Source organism: Marmota flaviventris, chromosome 9, assembly GCF_047511675.1.
Source record: "Marmota flaviventris isolate mMarFla1 chromosome 9, mMarFla1.hap1, whole genome shotgun sequence".
NCBI lineage: Eukaryota > Metazoa > Chordata > Mammalia > Rodentia > Sciuridae > Marmota > Marmota flaviventris.
Genome location: NC_092506.1, coordinates 10,039,048 through 10,060,245, shown reverse-complemented (window position 1 = coordinate 10,060,245; position 21,198 = coordinate 10,039,048). Strand labels below are relative to the sequence as shown.

The window sequence follows — 21,198 nt, the reverse complement described above, 5'->3', positions numbered from 1 at the left end:
GACAATTCTGCCACGGCTATGGCGGTCTCAGTTAAGTAGGAGATAAAACTGACAGCACTGGGCCTGTGGTTGGGTCATGGATCAGATATTGGGACACACAGGGGAGGAGAGTCAAGACTGTAAGGGCCCCAGCTTCTGTTTGCAGCCACTCTGGGCTTGTTTGATCATCTGCTCCCACGCGTGCGAGGAACATGTAGAGACACACACTGTTTCCAAGCACAGGTCAGATGGGCACATACCTCAAAGCACTTGCACAATCATGCTGATACGGTCTGAATGTCCCCCAAACTCATGTTGAAACTTAATCCCTGTTGTGGTGGTATTAAGAGGTAGGACATTTTGGGAAGTGATGAAGTCATAGGGATCCTGTTATGGTTTAGATGGTAAATGTCCCTCAAGGACTCATGTGTTGAAGGCTTGGATGTAGCAGATGGCACTATTGGTAGGTGGTGGCACTTTTAGGAGGTGGAGCCTAGTAGAAAGAAGTTGGGTCGGGGGGGTGTGCCCCTGAGTCCCCTTCCTCTCTCTCTGCTTCCTGGTGTTCATCAGGTGAGCTGTGCTCCACCACGTGTTTCCAGCCGTGATGTTCTGCCTTGGCCCCAAAGCAAGGGGGCCAAGTGACTATGGACTGAAACCTCTGAACCATGAGCCAAAATAAATTTTTCTTGCTTTTAAGCTTTCATCTCAAGTATTTGCTCATAGTGACGCAAAGCTGACTGACATAGCTCTGTTTCCAGATTTAGATTTCTGCCCTTGCATTATTCTGACACATGGGGAAGAAGCAAGAAGGGCCTCACTAGACATTGAATATTGGTGCATTGACCTTGGATTTCCCAGCTTTCAGAACTGTAAACAATAAACTTATATTGTTATAAAGTACCCAGCCTCTGGCAGTCTGTCATAACAGCACAGACTAGGACATATGCACATGTTCACATCTACCCAACTTGCATATAACCAGGTGTCCATATCTGTATGTACATCCAGGCACAGATGGACAGATGTGTGTGCTCTCATATTCACATGGTACGGGTCTCCTTCCTTACCTCCATTTCTGAGTGGCATGGTTTAAATTCTTTACTGCTGTTTATTGAAATTTCCCATTGAAGAAAAGAATTGGGAACAAGAAGAAGAAACTATTAGGACTGATTCAGGGGATCTCAGGAGAACAAGGCTGGGACACCAGGGGAAGGCTGGGACACAGTGGAAAAAGGATAGACAGAAGAATGGCAGGGAGGATGAGTGCAGGGGTGTGGCTCGAACTTGGGACTGGCCAGGGATGGGATGGGGACTCTGTGAAGGAGGTGGTGGTGGAGATGCCTTCACTGGCTTCTCCAAAGGCTTTTTCCTGGGAGCATGGACCCATCCTGGCCCTCCCCCCAACCTCCAGGGTACCCACGGAGCCCAGAGACAGGCAGGATCTTGGCGGGGATCAGTCTCTGGAGGACTGGGAAAGGAGGGTCCCTTGTCCTCAGCTGGGGTCCCGGCCTGATTCACAAGGCTTCAGAGGGATCCTCTGGGATGCCTTTTCTGCTTCTGGCTCCTGCTTTCTCTTCTTTCCTTGATGGCGCCTAGAGACAGAAAGTTCAGGAAAACCTGAGCCCTGATCTGTTTTCCCCAGGCGGAGCCCTGGTGGGGGCCAGAGGCGGAGAACTCACCAGTTTTGCACATCTTCGATGGTCTCTGGCAGGGGCCGATTGAGAGTCTCAGGCAGGAAGAAGGCAGCACTGCCTCCCAGTAGGGCCATGGTCCCGTAGATGACATTGGGGATGAAGGGCTTCACCTCACCCGTGATTTTCACCAGTGGGGCTAGCATGCTTCCCACGCGGGCCCACAGGTTATTAATGCCCATACCTGTTTGCCTGGGGGGCGTTTAGAGAGGGTTGGCAGCCTGTGTGTGGGGTTCTTAAAGGATGGCCTTGGGACCCCTGGGTTGGGGGGTAGGAGGATGCCACACTCCCATCTGGCCCTGTATCCTTTGGCTGGGCCTTTCCCAAATCCAGCACCTACCGGACAACTGTGGGGTAGAGTTCACTCGTGTAGAGGAAGAGGCAGCTGAAGGAGCCAGACAGGCATCCCTTTCCAAACACAGCCAGCGCTGTCCTCAGGATCTGCATGTCTGCAGAGGGAAGAAAATGTGGAGGACCTTGGAGTTAAGGAGGACTCAAGTATTCTTATTCTTTAGCAGACTTTGCCTCCTCTTTTGCTTTGGCGGCCAGGAAGCTCATACCCCAACTTAAAGGTAGTAGCCCCTCTGTTATTCCTAATGCTTTGCATGCTTGACACATGTCCTGCTGTGTTTGTGTTTTCCCCTGGCCCCAATTCCTATTCCCACTTAAACTTGTTCTTGTTCTAAAATACCTCAAGTTCTTTTGGAAGGATGTACATGCATCAGTAAACATAAATACAATAAAAGTGGTTTTTCCAAGTTTATACTGGGGTGTTTTTCATGGATTGGACTCTGTTGTTTCCCCATTTCAGATCCTTCTCTGCAGTGATGAGCCCAGGACATGCTCAGTTCCTAAGCAATTCCTCACACTATTCAGACTCTACCATATTTTGCCCAGTCCGAGTGACATCTGGAAAAGAGATTTGATATCATTTAGCCCAACTGAATTATTTTCTAGAAGAGAGACCTGACCTCAGAGAGTGTAGGGACCAGTTCAAGGCAACATGGTGAATAAGAGGCAGAGCCAACAGAGTTGGAGTCTTGGTCACCCACTTTCTAGCCTGTGGCATCTGAGGGTTCTGGGGTAGCCCCAGCCTCTTACCTGAAGGCACAAAGATGAGAGCCAAGATGGCCCCTCCTGCCAGAAGCAGCACAATGGCCTGAGTGATGTGCCGGCCCAGATAACTTATGGAGAGGATGGTGATGAACTTGGCTGGGATGTCGACCCCGCCAAAGATGATCTGGAGGATGTAGAGATTGACACCAAATTCTTCCACCCCCATAGCCAAGCTGTAGTAGGCAAAACCAGTGGAAAACCTGAGGGACAGAGAGGGATTGGTTAACATCTGCAGCCAGGCTGAGGCCTCGTCCCATACTGGTCACTGGGTCACCAGAATGGTGAATAGTTTCATTTCTTGTACCATTTGCAACTGATTGGTGGGGAGTGCTTGAGGCAGTTTTGAGGTTTCTGAGATTGCGTCTACATTCTGTGCAAACGTGCTGGGATTGATTGAAATGTCTGACATGGGCATGGTTGAGGGTGTCATGGCACAGGTGCCCTTATTATTCTCTAGAGAATAATGGGACTGGAGGGACTCTCAGAGACCAAAAGAGGCAATAAATAATCTTTCTTGGTAGGAAGCAGTTGAACATCTGGATTGAGGAGGTAAAAGTCGAGCTGTGCACAGGGGTCAAGTGCTTCTCCTTCCCCTCTTGGAACTGTGGAATCCTTTCTGCAGGGTGCTGAAAAAGTTCATTACTATTCATATAGAGATGGTCAGGATGGAGAGCGGTCTCACAACCAGGTCACAGAAAGGGTTTTGAGGAAGTTGTAGAATGTCAGACAGAAGAGAAAACTTGGGAGACACATAATTTCTGTCTGCAAGTCTGAAGTCCAGAGGGTCAGCCTTGCTCTGTGGGGTTCCAGAGGGCAGAGCTGGGCCAGAGGGTGGCAATGCCCAGAGTCAGGCTTGGGGAAACAGCCATTGATGTGTTGTACTAGTGCATTTACCCTGGGGGTGGAGGCCGTTTGTGTGACCTTAGAGGGAAGCACACCCTGTTGGTTGAATGTGGCTGTGGGGCAGGGATGCAGCAGATATCTGGGACTGAGTCTGGACTGTGGTGCTCAGGGGAGGTAGCCCCTTGACCTCTTTTGCAGATGCCCTAGGTATCGCCCTTATGTGAGACTACTGGAGGCCTATTCATCACCCCTGCCTTGGCAAGTATGGGAGAGAGCGATGGTACGTTACCAGGCCAGGGAAAGACAGAGGGTCATATGGCGCAGGATGGGTATCCGAAATAGGTCAGTTGTGCCATACTTGATCTTGGCCAAGGAGATGTCCTTCTGCAGGTTAAACTTCAGCTCCTTCGGACAGAGGAGAGGCAGGGGTGCTATTAGTGGACTAGCTGGTGGGCAGAAGAAAGGAAGGGAGAGAGGCACAAACCGGTCCCACTAGAAGAATTAATTTGGGGGATAAGATGGGATGTGGGCTGTGACCGTAGGAAACAGAAGTGAGTGGAGGGCAGCCCTAGAGCAGAGCACAGGGTCCTGCCCCTGACTAAAATCTCTCTCTGCCCCTACCTCCAAGCTGAGCTTTTTCCCCTCCTCCTTCTTGCCATTGAAGGCAGCCACGTGTTGGAGTGTCTTCAGGGCCTTGGAGAACCTTCCATTTAGGACCATCCAGCGTATAGACTCTGGTATCCACCTGGGGGCCAGAGTCAAGTCACAGTTGCTCCTCCCACTCCAGAGTGAGAGGCTGGAAGAACATCAGCAGCCAGGGCCAAAGGGTAGGAAGTCTAGAAACCTGAGCTGCCTGATGGCAAATTCCGTGGAATTTAAACTTGGCCCAACTTTGCACCTGGGCTGCCTGTAGCCAGCACAAATTCCAGTATTCTCTTCTTTCCCTTCTGAAAGAGACTTTCCTCTGCCCCCCACCTGAGTGTCTTGTTGTTGTTGGGTGTCTTCCTTGGCTGAGAGCCCCAGGCCCTAGGCTAGGGCAGGTGGAGCCTGGGGAGGGGATGGCATGTTCAAGGCTGGACACATGGAGGGTCCTGCACGTGCACCTCTCCAGCTTTTCTTGGGCTGAATTTTCCATCTCTTTATTGAAGAAAGGTCAGGGTTGCAGTCTCGGGGAAGCTTGGGAAGGAAATTTTAGGCCAAGGTGAGGGCTGTGGCCTAGGGAATGGGCTGGAGGATTCTTTGTCTCTGCAAAGGACCAACAATATGTGTGTGTGTATGTGTATAGTGTGCAGTGTGTGTGTGTGCGCGCTACTCTGTCCCAGGCTAGGCTTTTGGGGTTGACTTATGCTGAGCAGTCACCTGAGGGACTAGGTGAAGAGGAACAGAGAAGGACAAGGTGAGGGGAGAAAGGAGTGGTGTTTGGAAAAGGCTGGTCCAAAGTACGGTGAGCTCCAGCTGTGACCTCCAAAGGTTCTCAGAGCCTAGCTCTGGTGAGGTCCTTGGAAATTGATATTGGTCTCCTGGTTTCAGCTGATGGTGATGGCTTCCTGGACCTATTGCTATCTACCTTCATGGTCTTGTGGTTTTGGTTTCTGCTCTGGCAATCTTCTGAGTCTGCTGTCCCCAAGGTTATCAAGAACCCACAGGCCATGGGCAGGACCTGAACTCTTTTTCTTTCCCTGAGAATAATGGTGGCAATGGCTTCCAATTAGTGAGTCTTCCTGTGGACCAGAATCACAAAACTCTGGCTAACAGTATTCCTATTTTATCTAAGAAATTTTGAGGTTCAGAGTAGGAAAACTTGCCCCAAGTCAACAGTGAAGTGGCTTGAGCCCTTGACTGTTCTCTGCTGACACCTGCTCCTATTTTCTCTCCCAACCTTGACTACTCCTACTCTGTTCCCATCTGAGGTTGTGGATGTGCCTCTGGGCTCCCCCCTGGGCCCTCTGACCATCTCTCTTGCTCTGTCATCCCCAGATCTCAACCCTCGAAGGGCTACATTTATTTCCAAGTAGAGATTCTATCTCAATTCTTCACCTTTCCAAGTAACCTTGGGAGATGCCATGAAAAACAGAGACAATGTAGGCTGATGTCTACATTGAATAGAGCCTTATACATGATAAATGTTCAATTAAAAAAAAACTGCTGCAAGATTTCATAACTTTTCCTGGGCTCATTTGTGATTTTCAGTATGTTGGCTTCAACAGTGAGCTATAGAGGCTCATTTCTTGTCTCTCAGTGCGGGCTTAGGTTCTATATGCTGATAATGAGCTCTCTGATCACTCTGTGTCTTGTACCCACACACTTCTGTCCCCAGGCCAGAGTTTCTCTTTGGACATTCCTACTCTTTGTACTTCAAATCCGGAACATCCCAAATCCTGCAGATTCTTCCTTCAAAGTGTTTCTCATATTTATTCCCCAGAATCCTCCTGCCTGCATAGTTCCTTCCTTTCTGTTGCTTGTCCCCACCCACGTGGGACCATTCTTTCACAAACAGAACATTGGCTAGGCTTGAAAGCCCCACAGAAATCTTTCTGTCTCCCTCCACATGAAGTTGAAGCCTCCTTGGACTTCTGTGCTCTTCAGAGCTTGGCTCCATCCCATCCATCTCAACTCACCCCCTTCTTCATCTGCAGGCAGCCCCAAGAGCCCTCCTGTGCTCCTTCCTGCAGCATGCCTTGCTTAGGAACTACCCCACCCTCGGTGCTCTTCCTTGCCTCTGGGACTGGGGTGCTGGGGATAGACAGAGTTGGTCAGCCAGGTTAGGCTGAGGAGGGAGGAGAAAAGGAGAGGCCCACATACCAGGACAACAGGGAGAAGATGAAGTAGGGAACAGACACTGTTAACTGTAGCCAGCGCCACTGGGGGATGGCATAGGCCAGGCCGGACAGAATGAACTGGCCAGTGGTGTAGCAGTACCCAAATGCTGTCGATGAGATGGCCCGCATCCAGGTGGGCACCCATTCCACATCTGTGGAAAGAGTCCAGGGATCAGATTAGCTCCTGTTAGGGCCCAGGCACCTCCCTGTGAAGGGGCACCGGCTCCTACTTTCAATAGCTATTTGACCTGCTCCTAATCCTAAGGATTCACCATCCCTACTTTGCAAATGCTGCACCTGAGGTCCAAGGAGGTCAGACTCAAACCATGGTCTGTCTACTCCCAGTTCGCACTCTTTTTTATTTTTATTTTTAAATTTTTTGCAGTGCTGGGAAGTGAATCCAGGGCCTTGGCTGAGGTAGGCAGGTGTTCAGTCACTGGGCTACATCTCCAGTCCCTCTGGGTCATACTCTTGACCACTGCCTTTCCAGGGACAGGTGGCTTCCCTTGTTTTGCCTCAGTTTCTTCATCTTTATAATATAAATAACCAGCATCACTCACTCCTGCCCATGGGCGAAATGTGACTGTACCTAGTGGAGTGCCAGGCTCAGGGTAAGTCCTCAGATGGATAGCTGCCATTATTATGCCTTAGGGCAGTTATGTTCAGAGCGGGCCTCTGCGGCCCTGAGAGGGGCAGCACCTTGACCAAGATCCCAGGGAGTCCTCTGGTTGAACCAGGCTCAGACCTGCTTTCTCAGCGTTTGGCTGGTGACCCCCACCCCCAAACCCAGTTCCTTGGCCCCCTGTGGCTCACTCAAGATGACCGTGCTCAGGACAATCCCTGAGATGCTGAAGCCCGTCAGGAAGCGGAAGACTATGTAGAAGGAGAGGGTGGGGCTGAAGGCTGTGCCTGAGCCGCTGGCTGCCAGCAGTAGGTAGCTGCACGTCAGGATGGGCTTCCGGCCAAACCTGCAGCTCAAAGGAGAGGAAGGGCCAGGTTAGGCACCGTGTGCCTGCCAAGATGAGTGACTCTGCAGGCTTTGGGGCAAAGGGCTGGACCCCTCCTTTGCCTCCCCACTGCGGCTCAAGGACCAGGTAGAACACATAACTCCTTCCCCAGAAAAATCCTTGCTGTAATTGCTGTTTTTCAACAAGTTTGTGGTTAAAGTGTTGAGTTAATGAGTTATCTCCTCCAACCCTAACTTAGCTGACTGAGCAGGGGTCAAAAGACCACTTATCTCTAAGCAGTCCATCTGTACTGCCTTTGTGCAATCATGATGCTGTGTCCAGAAACCTGGAAGCCTCTGGGTGTGGGGAGGCCCCAAGACTTAAGTTGTAAGGCTCTGGGGCAGACAGGAGGCTGTGGCCTAGAAAGGAATGGAACTTGCCCAAGGTCCCCCAGAGAGGCCCATCTCTCCTATCTCTCCCAGATCTTTTCCTCTTTGAGAGGGCATGGGCCGAACAGAGTGGGGAGAGGCTGCTCCCCCCACCCCACCGTGGGCTGTGCCCAGCTCTCACCTGTCAGACAGTTCTCCAAGCACGAGCCCTCCAATCAGGATGCCTGCCATGAAGATAGACTGGGCCATCTCCTTCAGTTTCCCGGAGCTGCATACCAGATTCCACTGCACGGGAACGAGGCAGGGCCAGGCCAGCTCAGCGCAGACCTGAATCTGACCCAGGCTCCCACTCCCACCATCGTGGCTTGGCTTCCCTGAACCTGGCTCCTACCTCCCAAGCACCAATTCCTCTTTCTACCTGGCCGGGCGGCTTATTGGGTCTGCCTGGGCCTGTGGGTCCCTGATCCACGATTGTGTCATGACAACATCTCTCAAGCATGTGTGGCGTGTCACATGGCTTAGAGTCTTCTCAGCTGCTCCATCCAGATCTGTCCCAGCCTCCTTCCTCCTTCCCTCCAAACTTGCCCATGTCCCTGTGACTATTTGCCTCTTTCCCTCCCCACTGACACCCAAGGCCAGTCCCACTGCCTGGACCCTTGGCCTCACCCTCTCTCCTCCATAGGTCGTGTGCCGTAGCCTCTCCACTTCCCTCCATCCCCCTTCCTCAGTCTCACTGTCTCCTGACTCCTCCCCAACATTCGTGTGTCTTCACATCTCTGCAACGTAAAGCCTCTTTCCTTTCCACATCCACTTTATTTCTCTTCTCCCTTGCATCTCCCTGTTCTTCTCTCTACTCGGTTCTCAATTCTGTCCCCACCAGCCCCTGAAGCTGCACTCCCCAAAGCCCCTGTGAGTCCCTTTTCACTAACAAAATGGGATCTTCTGTATCTTGAACTGGCTTGGCCTTCGGCACCATGGGCACTGCTGACCTCTCCCTCCGCCCCCCACCCCCCTGCTCATCACCAGTCCTCCTTTCCCTCCCCAGCACCTTTTTCTCCTCTCAGCCCTTACAGCCCTCCCAGGGCACCTCCTGGATCCTCTTCTCTGCGGCTTTCCCCACATATGCTCTCTGTTCCAATGGCTTCCATTTTTATTTACGCAGAAGATCCCAAATCCGTCTTTGCAGCCCAACCTCTCTTCCGGCCTCCAGACCAGGAGATTCTGCTGCCTACTTGAAAACACCCCAGGACGATGTCACACCCCCATCTCAGACTCGGGGGGACTTGTCACCTCACCCTTTGGGAGGTTCCAATCTCAGTGACTGGCAACTTTCCCTTTTTAAAATATTTATTTAAAAATTTATATTATTTTAAATCAATGAGTTATAATTGTATTACATTTATGGAGAACCATGTGATGTTTTGATATATGAGGAGAGATTAAATCAAGAAGAGGAACATACTATCACCTCACTTACTTGACATTGTTTTTTGGTGGAGGTGCTGAGGATTGAACCCAGGGACTTGTGCATGTGAGGCAAGAACTCTAACAACTGAGCTACATCCCCAGCCCAGTTGACTTTTTTTTGTGTGATGATATATATATGAAATTTCATCTTAGTTATTTTGAACTATACAGCGTGTTATTATTGGCTGTTGTCACCCTGCTGTGCAATAGATCTTAAAACCTACTCTCTGTCTAGCTGAAACTTGGTGCCGTCTGTATCTCTCGACCAATAACCCCACCTACTCACTCCCTCCACCTCCCCCAAGGCCTTTGACCACCGTCACTCTATTGTCACTTCTAGCAATTTAACTTTTTTTTTTTTTTTTTTTTTTAGACACTGGGATTGAAATACATCCCTAGCCCTTTTAATTTTTTTTTCTTTCTTTTTGAGACAGGGTCTTACTAATTTGCCTAGCTGGCCTCGAACTTGCTATCCTCCTGCTTCAGCCTCCCAAGTAGATGGAGTTATAAGAATGCACCACCAAATCTGGCTAGGAATTCAACTTTCTTTAGATTTCACATATAAGGGAGATGATGATGGTAACCCTCTCTCGACTCCACCTCCTCTCTCCCAACCCCACAATTGTCTGACTCTCAAGTTTCTTATTTTAAAAAAAAATATATTTCCTGAATCTGGATTCTTCTCTTTCTACTACAGCTGCCTTAGTATGGGGCTCACCTTCTTTCCTTGGATTAATAATGACAGCTGATGCTTACTGAGGGCTCACTAGGTACCTTATTATGTAGGAGCTAATATCATCCCTATTTTATAGACAAGAAGACTGAGGCCCAGAGAGAATTACTGTGACCACCTTCTGGCCTCTCCTTTATTCTCATCCCCACTTTTCCATTCCTTCTCTGAGAACCTGAGTGGCTTTCTACAACACCAGCTCCAACCAGGTTTCTGTCTTGCCAGAAGCACTCGCTGGCTTCCTCTTGCCCTTTGGGTAAAGCTCTATTGGCAGGTTTCTAAGCCCTAGCCTACCTGTCTGCTCTAATCTCCTGCTAATCCCCAACACACACCCTTTGCCCCAGCCATCCTGAATTATTTGTATAATGAAGTGGAGAATTTTATTCATTAGCAATGCCTCCCTAGAATGTTTTGGAAATAGAACAGTGTGGGGGAGAACCACATATCCCAGGGAACTCTTGTCTACTTTCCTCTGCTGGAAGTGAGGGAGGATGGGGCTGGATGAAGATTCCAGGTCTTTCAGCTGTCCCAGAGTGGCCCAGCATGGCCAGCAAGTCTGGTGGTCCCTTCTAACAGAGAAGGAGTCTGATGGTGTGTGTGTGTTGTGTGTGTGGGGGGAGGTAAACCAGGAAGTGAGGGTGCATGGGAAGGAGCAGGCCCGTGGATGTCTAGACAGACAGTAATTTGTGGCATGTGCTGTATAAAACCCTTTTAGGAAAATCTAGAGGAAAGGCTTACTATCCACATAAGTTCATCCATCCCTTCTTCCATAGTATATAGCACATTTCCCAGGTGACCCTGTAGCTGCATGTGGTCCTTGATAATGACATGTGAGTGGAAGGTACATGTTTCTTCTACCTCATTCACTTAACAGGAATCCCTGGCATGGACTTCTATGCTTTCTCTCCTTGACAATAACTGGAACAACTTTGGAAGTGTGGAGTTGAAAATGTCAGAACTGCTGTTAGTCCGGGTTCCTAAATGACCCTTCGGAGCATACCTACCATCATCAGCCTGAAATACAACACTTAACATGAGAAAGAGAAAAGTGCTTCTGTATTTTTTAAGCCATGAATTGTCGTTGACTCTTTTGTAATAGCAGCACAGCCTTTCCTCATATAGCCCACAAGAAGTTGCAAATGAAAATTAGATTTTTATCTAACCTCAACAGTATTTAGTGTCTTAAGAAATCGAGGGTCTGTTTGGATCATGAGAGGGTCAATGTCAGATCTGCTTGTGTTAGTTTGAGGTTGCCACCTGCTCCACTGTCTGAGACCATATCTGCTGGGTCTTGGCTTCTACTATGAGACTTGAGATCTTGTGGGCTTTAGAATAACTGTCATGAGCTAGTTTCTACCAGAACATTGAGAAATTCACAAGAAATATTATTCCAGAATGAACTCTGAGTCATGTTTAGAACGGGTTAGAAACCTGAATGCCCTACGAGGCCCTGTGAGGTCTGCTCCCACCGCAGCCCTGTTGTCTCTCTGCTCTCATCTCCTACTTCCTGCTCCCTTTCACACTCTGCTCTGGATGAATTGGTCACCTCGCTGTCCCATACACCTGTCAGCCATGCTCCTGCTTCTGAGACTTGGCATACATCTTTCTCTTTACCTGGAATGCTCTTTCCTTGGATCTTGGCTTCCTCCAACACCTCCTTCAGATCTTAGCTCAAATGTTATCTCCTCAATGAGACCTTCCTTTATCCTCCTATTTAAAATTATACCCCCTCTGAAAACTCCTTCTCTCTACCTTACTTCATTTTCTCTATGGTTTTGATACCATCAGGCATACTGCCTCTCTTTCTTTGTTTTAAAAATTTATTGTCTATTTCTTCCCCAAGAAGTCAGCTTGATGAGGGGAAGACTTTTAGTCTGTTTAGTTCACTACTGTACTTTAATTGCCTGGAACAGTGCCTGACACATAGTAGACACTCAATAAATACTTGTAGAATGGAACAAGTGAAAATTCCACAGAAAGAACAGAGGGATGATGAGAGGTTTTCTGAGATCTAAAGAAGAGGTCATATGGTCTGCACTCCACTTTCCACGAGAACTGACCAACATTGCCAGAATGAGTACATACCGGGATGGATTATATCTAGTACAAATTACACAGCCACATGTCAGTGAGGAGAGAAGGGTTCTTTCACAATCAAACTGGAAAAACTTGTATGGAAAATTGTGTACTGGAGGGTTATCACTCTTTGATGAAATCTTGAAGCTAAGGAGGAGGAGTGCTGCATAGTTAAAGATTAAAAAATCTGAACTTCAATGCACTCTAAATTGCTCCCAGAGATTTCCAGAGATTTCATGGTTAATGAAGCTCATCAGAACTGATAGAAAGAAAAATGTGGTTATGGCTTCCCTGTAGAGTTGCATAGACCCTGGGGCTCAGATCTGAGATGTGCAACTGTTGTGGGTTGAATCATGTCCCTCCAAAAGACACATTGAAGTTCTACCCTCTATTGCTTCAGAATAGGACCTCATCTGCAAAGAGGGTTGCAGAATATAATCAGCTGAGTTAAAGTGGGGTCATACTGGAGTAGGTTGTGCCCTTAGTCTGCCATGACTAGTGTCCTTTTAAGAGGAGAAGAGACACACAGGAGAATGTTAGGAGGGAGGCAGAGGTGGGCATGATGCATCTAGAAGGTGAGGAATGCCAAGGATCACCAGCAGCCACCTGAAGCCAGCAGAGGCAAGGAAGCAGTCTTCCTTTGAGTCTTTATAGAAAGCACAGCTGCACCTTGATTTGAACTTCTAGTCTCCAGATCTGTGAGACAATGTGATTTCTGTTGTTTTAAGCCCCCAATTGGTAGTACTTTGTCTGAGAGCCCGAGGAAATGAGTATGCTGCATGATTCCTGCATGTCTGAAGTATCTGCCAGCCTGATAGGCACTAATGGGGAAGGGGTTAGGAATAGAAGAGCATCGTAATGAGGGAACCAGATACAGAGCGAGTGGAAAAGGTTTTTAAAGACATCCTGGGATGTGGGGGAGAGGAAGATATTTAGAGAGACTTTTGGCATGCTTTCTGTGTAGTTAGCTGTGCAAAGCCCCTCAGAAGGCCCTGTTAAGAAAACCTGAGGCAGAAAATTCGATTAAAGAGAGTGATTTGTATTTCCTTTGACTGTGACTGCATGCATGGCTGGTGGAGTCCTTGGATTTAATCAGGTCACACTGTGATTCAACAAAAGCTCCATTGCCAATGGGTTCCTCTTTGCTTTTACACTTGCTACAATCCCCTTACTCTGGTCATGTTGCCAATCCTTTGAAATTCACGTCAAGATCATCCTTTCTGAGTGCCAGGAACTTCTTTTCTGGATGTCTGGCACAAGAAGGTGGCCAATAAATGTGTATGAAGTGAATAAATACCCGAGAAGCATGCCCAGACTCTGAGTGGAGGTGAGGTGGCCCTGGTCTCTCCTTAAGCTCCCTGCAGCCCCATTTTTACCTCCAGCAGGTGCATATCATGCAGCATTCTACACGCTTATTTACTTGTTTTCCTCTCCTGTAGTTCACAACCTCTTTGAGGACAGAGAACATCTCATTTGACTTTTTATCCCTGGCAGCTATCAGAGTAGTTAGTAATAGTAAATGTTAGTATTTGTTTAATGAATAATGATAACCCTGGGTTATCATGCATATTTTCTGATGAGGCCAGAGAGGGAGAGGTAACTTGCTGGTTGGAGGGATCTAGCTACTAGCTTCCTGGTGCTTCTAGCCAGTCCTCGGCATGGCCTTGGTTCATTCTTCTCATCAACTTTGGACAATTGTACATCACACCCTTGCTCTCAGCATCCTAGTCTAATGTTATTTATTTTTTCTTTTCTTGGAGTTTTATCTTAGCCCCAAGGGAATGGGCTTTTGGAAGCAATGGATAGGAAGCTCACTTCCCTGTCTTCCGGCATGGTCTGATGCACCAGGAAGGTGGTAGGGAAGAGAGATAAGGACTACTATGGCTCAGGAGAAAGCTTTGTGAGTAATGTCATAATAATGTTATGAAATAGGCACCATTATTGTCTCCATTTTTAGAAGAACCAGAGGCACAGAAGATAAATGATGTGTGCAAGCATTGCTTGGTTTATTTCAAGGCAGAGACTCAAACTCAGGTCTGATGAACCCCCAGCTGATGTCCTATTGCTACAGCTCCCCAGTGGCCCACTGTGTGCTGCGCCCTGAGACCGAACTGCCAGAAGAAAGGCTTAAGACGTGGCATCTGTTGTTTGGAGCCACCACAAGACAGCATGGCCCAGGATGGAATCATGGTTGGAGGAGGTGGTCAAGGTAGGAGCCGGTGATCTGGTCAAGGTCCAAAGTATGAGGTGAGGAGAGGTTTAGAAGCTGAAGCAGCAGCAAGAAGAGTGGCCAGGAGACCCCTTCTGAGGGTAAGGCAGAAGGTAGGCTACGAAGGTCAGGACAAGCCATTCGCCATGATCAGCAGGAGGAGTGGAAAACTGACTTCAAGGACCTCACACATCCTCTCTTCTTCCTAGAGCTAGGGCAAGGAAACAGCCTGTCTTAACATTGGGGCTTTTAGAACTAGGCCAGACCTTGGGGAGAATAGCTGCTTCCCCGTGCCTTATTAGATCCCAGATGAAACTGGGACTAGGGCAAAAGGGCCAAAGAGGATGAGCCAGGTTTTTTGTTTGTTTTGTTTTTTTGTACCAGGGATTGGACCCAGGAGCACTTAACCACTAAGCCACATCCCCAGCCCTTTTTTGTATTTTTGTTTAGAGATAGGATCTCACTGAGTTGCTTAGGGCCTTGCTAAGTTGCTGAGGCTGGTTTTGAACTCATGATCCTCCTGTCTCAGTCTCCTGATCCGCTGGAATTACAGGCATGTGCCACCACCTGGCTGAGCCAGGTCTTGGGGAGCATCAAAAGGACTTGAGCTCCATCTCTGCCACTTAAGAGCTATGTGTTCCTCAGACAGCTACTTCTCTGTGGTTCAGCATCCTCTTCTGTACCTGTAGGTACGTGGTACCTGCTTCTCAGGATTGTAAATGATGTACTCAGTGAAGAGCACTCAGCACTATACCTGGAAAACAGTGGACCTTCAATTCACAACCCTTTTTAAAAAATATGTATTTTTTTTAGTTGTAGGTGGACACAGTACCTTTATTTTATTTCTATGTGGTGCTGAGGATCGAACCCAGTGCCTCAGGTGTGTCAGGTGAGTTTTCTTTCTACCACTGAGCCCCAGCCCCAGCCTTTACAATATACTTTCTTATTATTATTGTCTCATGTCATTGTACACCTGTGATGCAGGAGGTAGGGTATGGATTCTGGGCCAGAACCATCATGTCTGAAAAGTCTCCCTTCTGGACCTAGCCCAGTGTGTTACTCTATAAAGTGGGGACAGTGGTGCCTGGTTTGCAGGGTCATGAGAGAAGGAATGCAAAGCTATAGCTCAGTAGCTTTGAGTGAGTTCTTGACCCTGGAGATCTGACTCCTGTGCATGGGATCAGGGACTTTCTAGATCAGGGATGTCACTGGGAGTCATGCTGCCAGGAAGGTGGTCAGGGTGAGGCTCCCGGGTCCCCACCCAGGATTCGGACGGGAGGTTAGGAAAGAGGTGAAAGGGAGTGGTACCTGGGGCGGGGCTGAGGGCCACCAGTAGGGACAGAAGCTGGAATGGGGCTGGAGACGAGATGGATCAGTGCCCTGGAGCTGGGCAGCCTGGGGATTTGGTGATGGGGATGGAGAGAAGTCAGAAGTGGCTGACTGGGGATTCCGCAGGGGAACCTCCAGGGTACAGACCTACTTCTAGGAGACCTCTTGAGCAGGCTCCTTCCTTCTCTAGCAGTGACCGGGCCTCCAGTGACTCACTGATATGCTGGGGATGGGCTTCTCGTGGCCCTGGAGGTAGGATAGGGAAACTCAAGGCCCAGAAAGGAATCTTGGGGGCTTTAAAGGACTGCATCTTACTCATGCAAATCCAGGCCCAGGCCCCAGGGTCACAGGGCTGAGGTTCCATGGGGTGGGGCTGTGGGCTACACTCTGCTCCAGGGAACCCAGGGCCCAGCATGTAGGCTTCCATGCTTTCCAGACATAATAGAAAGGGCTTTGTTTCCTCTTAATGTCCCAGTAAAGCTCCTTCTGAAAAATCCTGACCTCGTCTCTGGTCTCTGCAGCACCAAGAGAAAGGAATTCGTGGTTACCCCTGCCAGGAAAGCTTAGGGGATCAGAAGGGGGAGGGAGGCCACCTCCATTCCCCTGTCCAGACCCCATGCTGGGCCAGCCCTCTCCACCAGCTCAGTCCTCTCACCCCATTCTACAGATGAGGGGACTGAATGAGGGGAGGTGACCCACCAGGTCCACCTGAGGAGCTCTAGGGGGGTCATCAAGATTGGCCAAATCTGGGAACCTGGGTGAGCCACGAAGTGCTGAGACAGAAGACTCCCTTTTTACCGGAAGATCTCCCTACCATCTGTGGGGATGAATCCTCTTGTTTTCAGACATCTCCGCTATCAACATCCACAGAGCAGCAACAGCCGCTGACATTGATGGAATGTTTTGCAGGCACCAGGCCCTGTGCTGAGTGCTGTTCTTGGTTATTTCCTTTAATCTCCACACTTGCTTTCTTGTTCCTTTTCGTGGATGAGGAAACCAAGACTTTTTGGAATTGTGACATTCCTCATAGGCAGTAGAGTCAGGTGATTTCTGGTTGCCTGACTTTACTCGACAATCCCAAGCTCATCGGGTCACCTGAACCAAGCTCTCTCATTATCAAATAACTCTGCCTTCTTCATTACCCTCCGCATCCAGTCCCCTGCCTCCGAGCTAGGATCCATCTCTAGGTAAGATCCAGCTACTGCTCTACCTCTATCACATGGGGGCCAGAACTGCATTTTGCCCCACCCCAAGCAGATGGAGTCCCATTCATGTTTGTGGCTGAATGAACAGAAAAATTAGAGGGCTCTGGCGTTGCTGTGTAGATACCAGCAGCTGGCTGGGTCTGGACATTTGGACTTGTCCAGTGGGATCTCATAGAGAGTCCCTAGGGAGTTAGATTCTGATACAGAGCTAAATGAGATCTGAGCTGGAGAAAGATGCAGTACCCTGAGGACTGGGACCCCTGCACCTCTTTGGGATGTAGATCTACACTGGTCTAGTCACTGGAACAGTGACTGGGAACTTGGCTGGCACAGAATGAATTGATACTTGACTGAGTACAAGGTCTTCAACCTCTGTTCTTCATGAGGCTTCCCTGCCAAGGAACCTGCCAGGGGCATGACCTGGAAAGGAAGCCACTTCCCAACAGTGTCCGCATCCCGCTATGCGAGGGAGCAGGTCCTTCATTGAGCACTGACTGAGCACTATTTACACATCCAGAACTGCGATGACAGAGATAGGCGGCAAAGACTCCTTGACCTGGAGGAGCCGCTGCAAAGTGTGGTGGGGAGCTGATCTTTGGGTAGTCTGTTCACCCAGCACCCTCTTGGGGTTCAGTGAGTGTGGTTGATCTCACAGATTGTGGGCTGGGGACCATGCATCCTGTGTGGCACCGGGTGAGCATGCAGGAAATGTTAGTGATGGTGCTACTTAACTGTTCCCCGTAGGTTTTTTGTTTCTTTGCTAGGTCATGTTTTTTGAGGACAGGGATGATGACTACTCCTTCTCTTTGTCTTCCCAGATGCACAGCAAGTCATCCAGGGAAACTTACAGCAAGTCACATAGGAAACTTACAGGCATATCTTCAGCTCCTTCCTGCTCCTCACCCTCACATCCACTCAGTGATCAGGTCCCACTGATTCCAACTCCCAACCTCTCTCGCTTCAGTCTCAACCATTCCTTCTGTCACCTCTTTCCTGAATTCCTGTGCAACTTGCTAATGTGTCACCCTGCTGCTTGACTAAAATGGACTACAAATCACTCTCTGATGTGTAGTCAAAGTGACAATTCTTAGAAGAAGGTTTGGGCATGCCACTCTCCTACTTAGCAACACCACTCTCAGTGGCCCCCTATTGCCCTTGTTACATACAGAGGTCCTTTCTACAGCCCTTCCTGGTCCTATGTCCACGGGCCTCCCTATTCCCACCGCTTGCTCCCAGCACTTGCATTCCTGACTGTGTTGTATTCTCCATGCATCTGTGACTTTGCATATGACCCCCGACACTGTGCCTTGTGCCTAGCATGTACTTGCCCACTTCAGCCTGCCCCCTAACTCTGTCCTCTCCTCAGGGCAGGCACTGTTGACGCCAGCAAGCCCTCTGAAATCCCCCTTCTGGGCTGGATAGAAACCTCTCCTCTGGGCTCCCAGAGCCCTCTGAGTTTACAAAGCACGTATTCATTCATTCCACAAATATTTATTCCACAGAGCACCTCCTCTGTGCCAGGCATTATTCCAGGTGTTAGAGATACAGCGGTGAGCGAAGCTGCTGAAAGTCCCTGCCGCGGAAGCATGCATGTCCCACAAAACTACCCGTAAGGGGTGAGAACCTGTCCCCACTGGAGGTGGGCTCCTGGAGAGCCGGCGGGGCTGCCTCAGTATTCAGCACTAGGTGTTGTTCCTAAGTGTTTTTGGATATTTGGTGCATTTCAGGAGCTATGCTTGATGCTGGGGAGGAAAAGTGAACATAGCAGGAATAAATGTAATCTAGGGGCTCTGAGAGCAGCTAACGCAATGGTCAGAAGCACAGCTCTGGGCCTAGGTGCCCGAGTGCAGGACCTCAGTCTGCCACTTACTGGCGATGCAACCTTGAGCAAGCTACTTAACCTCCCCATGCCTCAGTTTCCCCATCTGAAAAATGGGTTAGAATACTAACTATCCTATAGTGTTGTCAAGAAGATTAAAAGTATTAATATTTGTAAAGTGCTTAGAATAGTGTCTGGCACACAGTAAGTACTTTATAAATAAATAAATATTTAGCTGGGCATGGTAGTGCATGCCTATAATCCCAGTGGCTCGGGAGGCTGAGGCAGGAGGATCTCAAGTTCAAAACCAGCCTCAGCAACTTAGCAAGGCCCTAAGCAACTTAGTCAGACCCTCTCTCAAAGTAAAAAGAGGTTTGAGGGTATGACTCAGTGTTTAAGCACCCCTGTGTTCAATACATGGTACCAAAAAATTTTTTATTAAGCAAAGGAATTATAATACAGAGACTCTGAATGTAAAGAGTATTGGATTCAAATCTAGTACTTCCCTCTGCCAGCAAAGGAAAGTCAGGGAGTCAGGCTGAACCTGTTTCCTCATCTGTGAACTGGAGATAATAATATTTTCCTTGAAGAGGCTACATCTCCTGGGATTCCAAGAGTCCACATCTGTAGGGTGGAACTAGGCTTTTGCAAGGTACTTCTACAGAGGCAAAAATCTGGATCCTGACTTTGAGGGACTTCTACTCAGATTCCCACCCCCTCCATGAAGCATCCCTTGAATCCTATGGTTTTGCCCTCACTGAACTCTCATAAACCCCTGGACCTCTTATGGGCTTTTGCTTTAAATTCCAGTTCTGAAACAAGCTGGTTGTGTGGCATTGAACAATCACTTTCCTTCTCTGAATCATGTGTGTGTGTGTGTGTGTGTGTGTGTGTGTGTGTGTGTGTGTGTTAAATCTGTTAAGGGAGATAGAAATCACCCTTAACAGAGGATCATTGCTAGAATCAAATGAGACAATGTCTGCAAAGCACCAAAATGCGCCTGGCAGTTAGTAAATGTTCAGTAAATGGCAACTCCCTTTTCCTCATCTTCATCTTATCACGGTCCCCTGACTGGCCTGTCAGTTCATTGAAGAGTCTGATTTAACTCTGTAGTTCCTGGACATGGCAGATGAGAAAGTCAGCAAAACCCATGGAGGAATGAGTGCCTGGAGGCAAACCCATGGGTGCCTGTGCGGGTGGATGGGATGTTTCTTGGGTCTGCTCAGGAGCATTCCAACCCTTTGCTCCGTGAGATCCTCTTCCACACCCCTCCCACCTTGGGACCTCTGCACAGATGGAATCTTCCTCCTTCCCTTCAGGGTCTGGTCAACCATTCCTGTCTCAGCTCCAGGATCACTTCCTCCAATGCCCATCCCCACCTGCCCCCACACACAGCCCAGAGCCAGGTCACCGTCTAAGGTCAGAGCCAAAGTACTTTGAAGAAGTACTAATTGTTTCTACCCCCACTGGGATATAGACCCCTCAGGAGCAGGGACAGTGCATTTATGTATCCCAAGAGCTCAGCACTGTGCTGTCCAAAGAATAGGCTCTCAACATCTGTTGAAGAAAAGTTGGCCTCTGAGTGAAGAAACCAGCCCTCTTGGTTGGCTGCATCTATACCAGCTCCTTGCTCTTTGCCAGCCCAGCATCCTGTCCTGGAACCCTAAGCAAACTAGGCCCCCAGCTTTCTCTCCTGTCCACGAGCGGTAAGGGTACATGGGGTCCCTGAGGTAAGTTGAGGGAGAGGGGGTGCCAGGCATACCTCTGTCACAATGGTGTCCCTGGTGGTGTTGTAGACCCAGCCGTCCAGGCACGGCTCGGTGGCCCCCTGGGTGTCATTGGGCAGGCTGGTGTTGGGCAGATGTACGAAACGGAGGCACTTCTCAGGCTCCCCATTCGGGCCCATGGGGAGCACCCAGGGCCCTGCAGAGGTGTTGGGAGGCGGGCGACAGTGGTGGGCAGGGGTGGTGGCTGTGAAGATCTGCAGCAGGTTGTGGTTGGCCATGCCGAGGATTGGGAGGGCGAGCAAGGTCACATGCAGGTATTGGAAGGGGCCCATGCTGCCCACTCGGTCCAGAATCTCGGGGAAGGTCATGGTTCCAGGCAAGACGAGCCAGAACTGTAGGCAAGGCAACAGGTGGGGGGGAAGTGTGTGTGGATGTGTGCACATGAGCCCGGGGAGGACTGCAGAAGCATGTGGATGAGGACGTGCCCAGATGTGTGTGTGAACACGAGTGTGTGGTGCTGTTTGTGTGTGTAAGATGTGGGGGCTCAGGTGTGTGCATAGATTCACGTATGGATGTACAAGGATGAGCCAGGTGCATGAAGAGACGGGGGATATCAGGTGTGGGCGTGTGCCCAGGTGTGTGGGCGTAGAGGTGTCTACAGGTACATGTACATTGAGGTTGGAGCATAAAAAGCTCACCTGGGTGACTCTGAGCGCGTGTGTTGTATGTGTGCACTTGTGGGTGAATGTGTGTGCTCAGCTAGACTGGTCACACAGGCTGCATGTATGGGACAGTGCAGGCCACACAGAAAGGACCAAGAGGACCAGCGCTGGATATTGGCTATGCAGGATG

General features: G+C 49.3%; 1 protein-coding gene across 1 annotated transcript; it reads right to left on the bottom strand.

Annotated features, from left to right (window-relative positions):
• Positions 1 to 1,471: 1,471 nt before the first annotated feature.
• Slc22a8 (solute carrier family 22 member 8) lies at positions 1,472 to 20,714 on the bottom strand. Its single transcript, XM_027944629.2, has 10 exons — positions 20,382 to 20,714; positions 7,966 to 8,069; positions 7,262 to 7,416; positions 6,432 to 6,600; positions 4,251 to 4,374; positions 3,919 to 4,034; positions 2,772 to 2,986; positions 2,011 to 2,119; positions 1,659 to 1,862; positions 1,472 to 1,571 (listed from the first exon to the last, which is right to left on the bottom strand). The coding sequence occupies exons 1-10, from the start codon at positions 20,712 to 20,714 to the stop codon at positions 1,472 to 1,474; spliced, it is 1,629 nt and encodes a 542-aa protein (XP_027800430.1).
• Between the last annotated feature and the right edge of the window lie 484 nt (positions 20,715 to 21,198).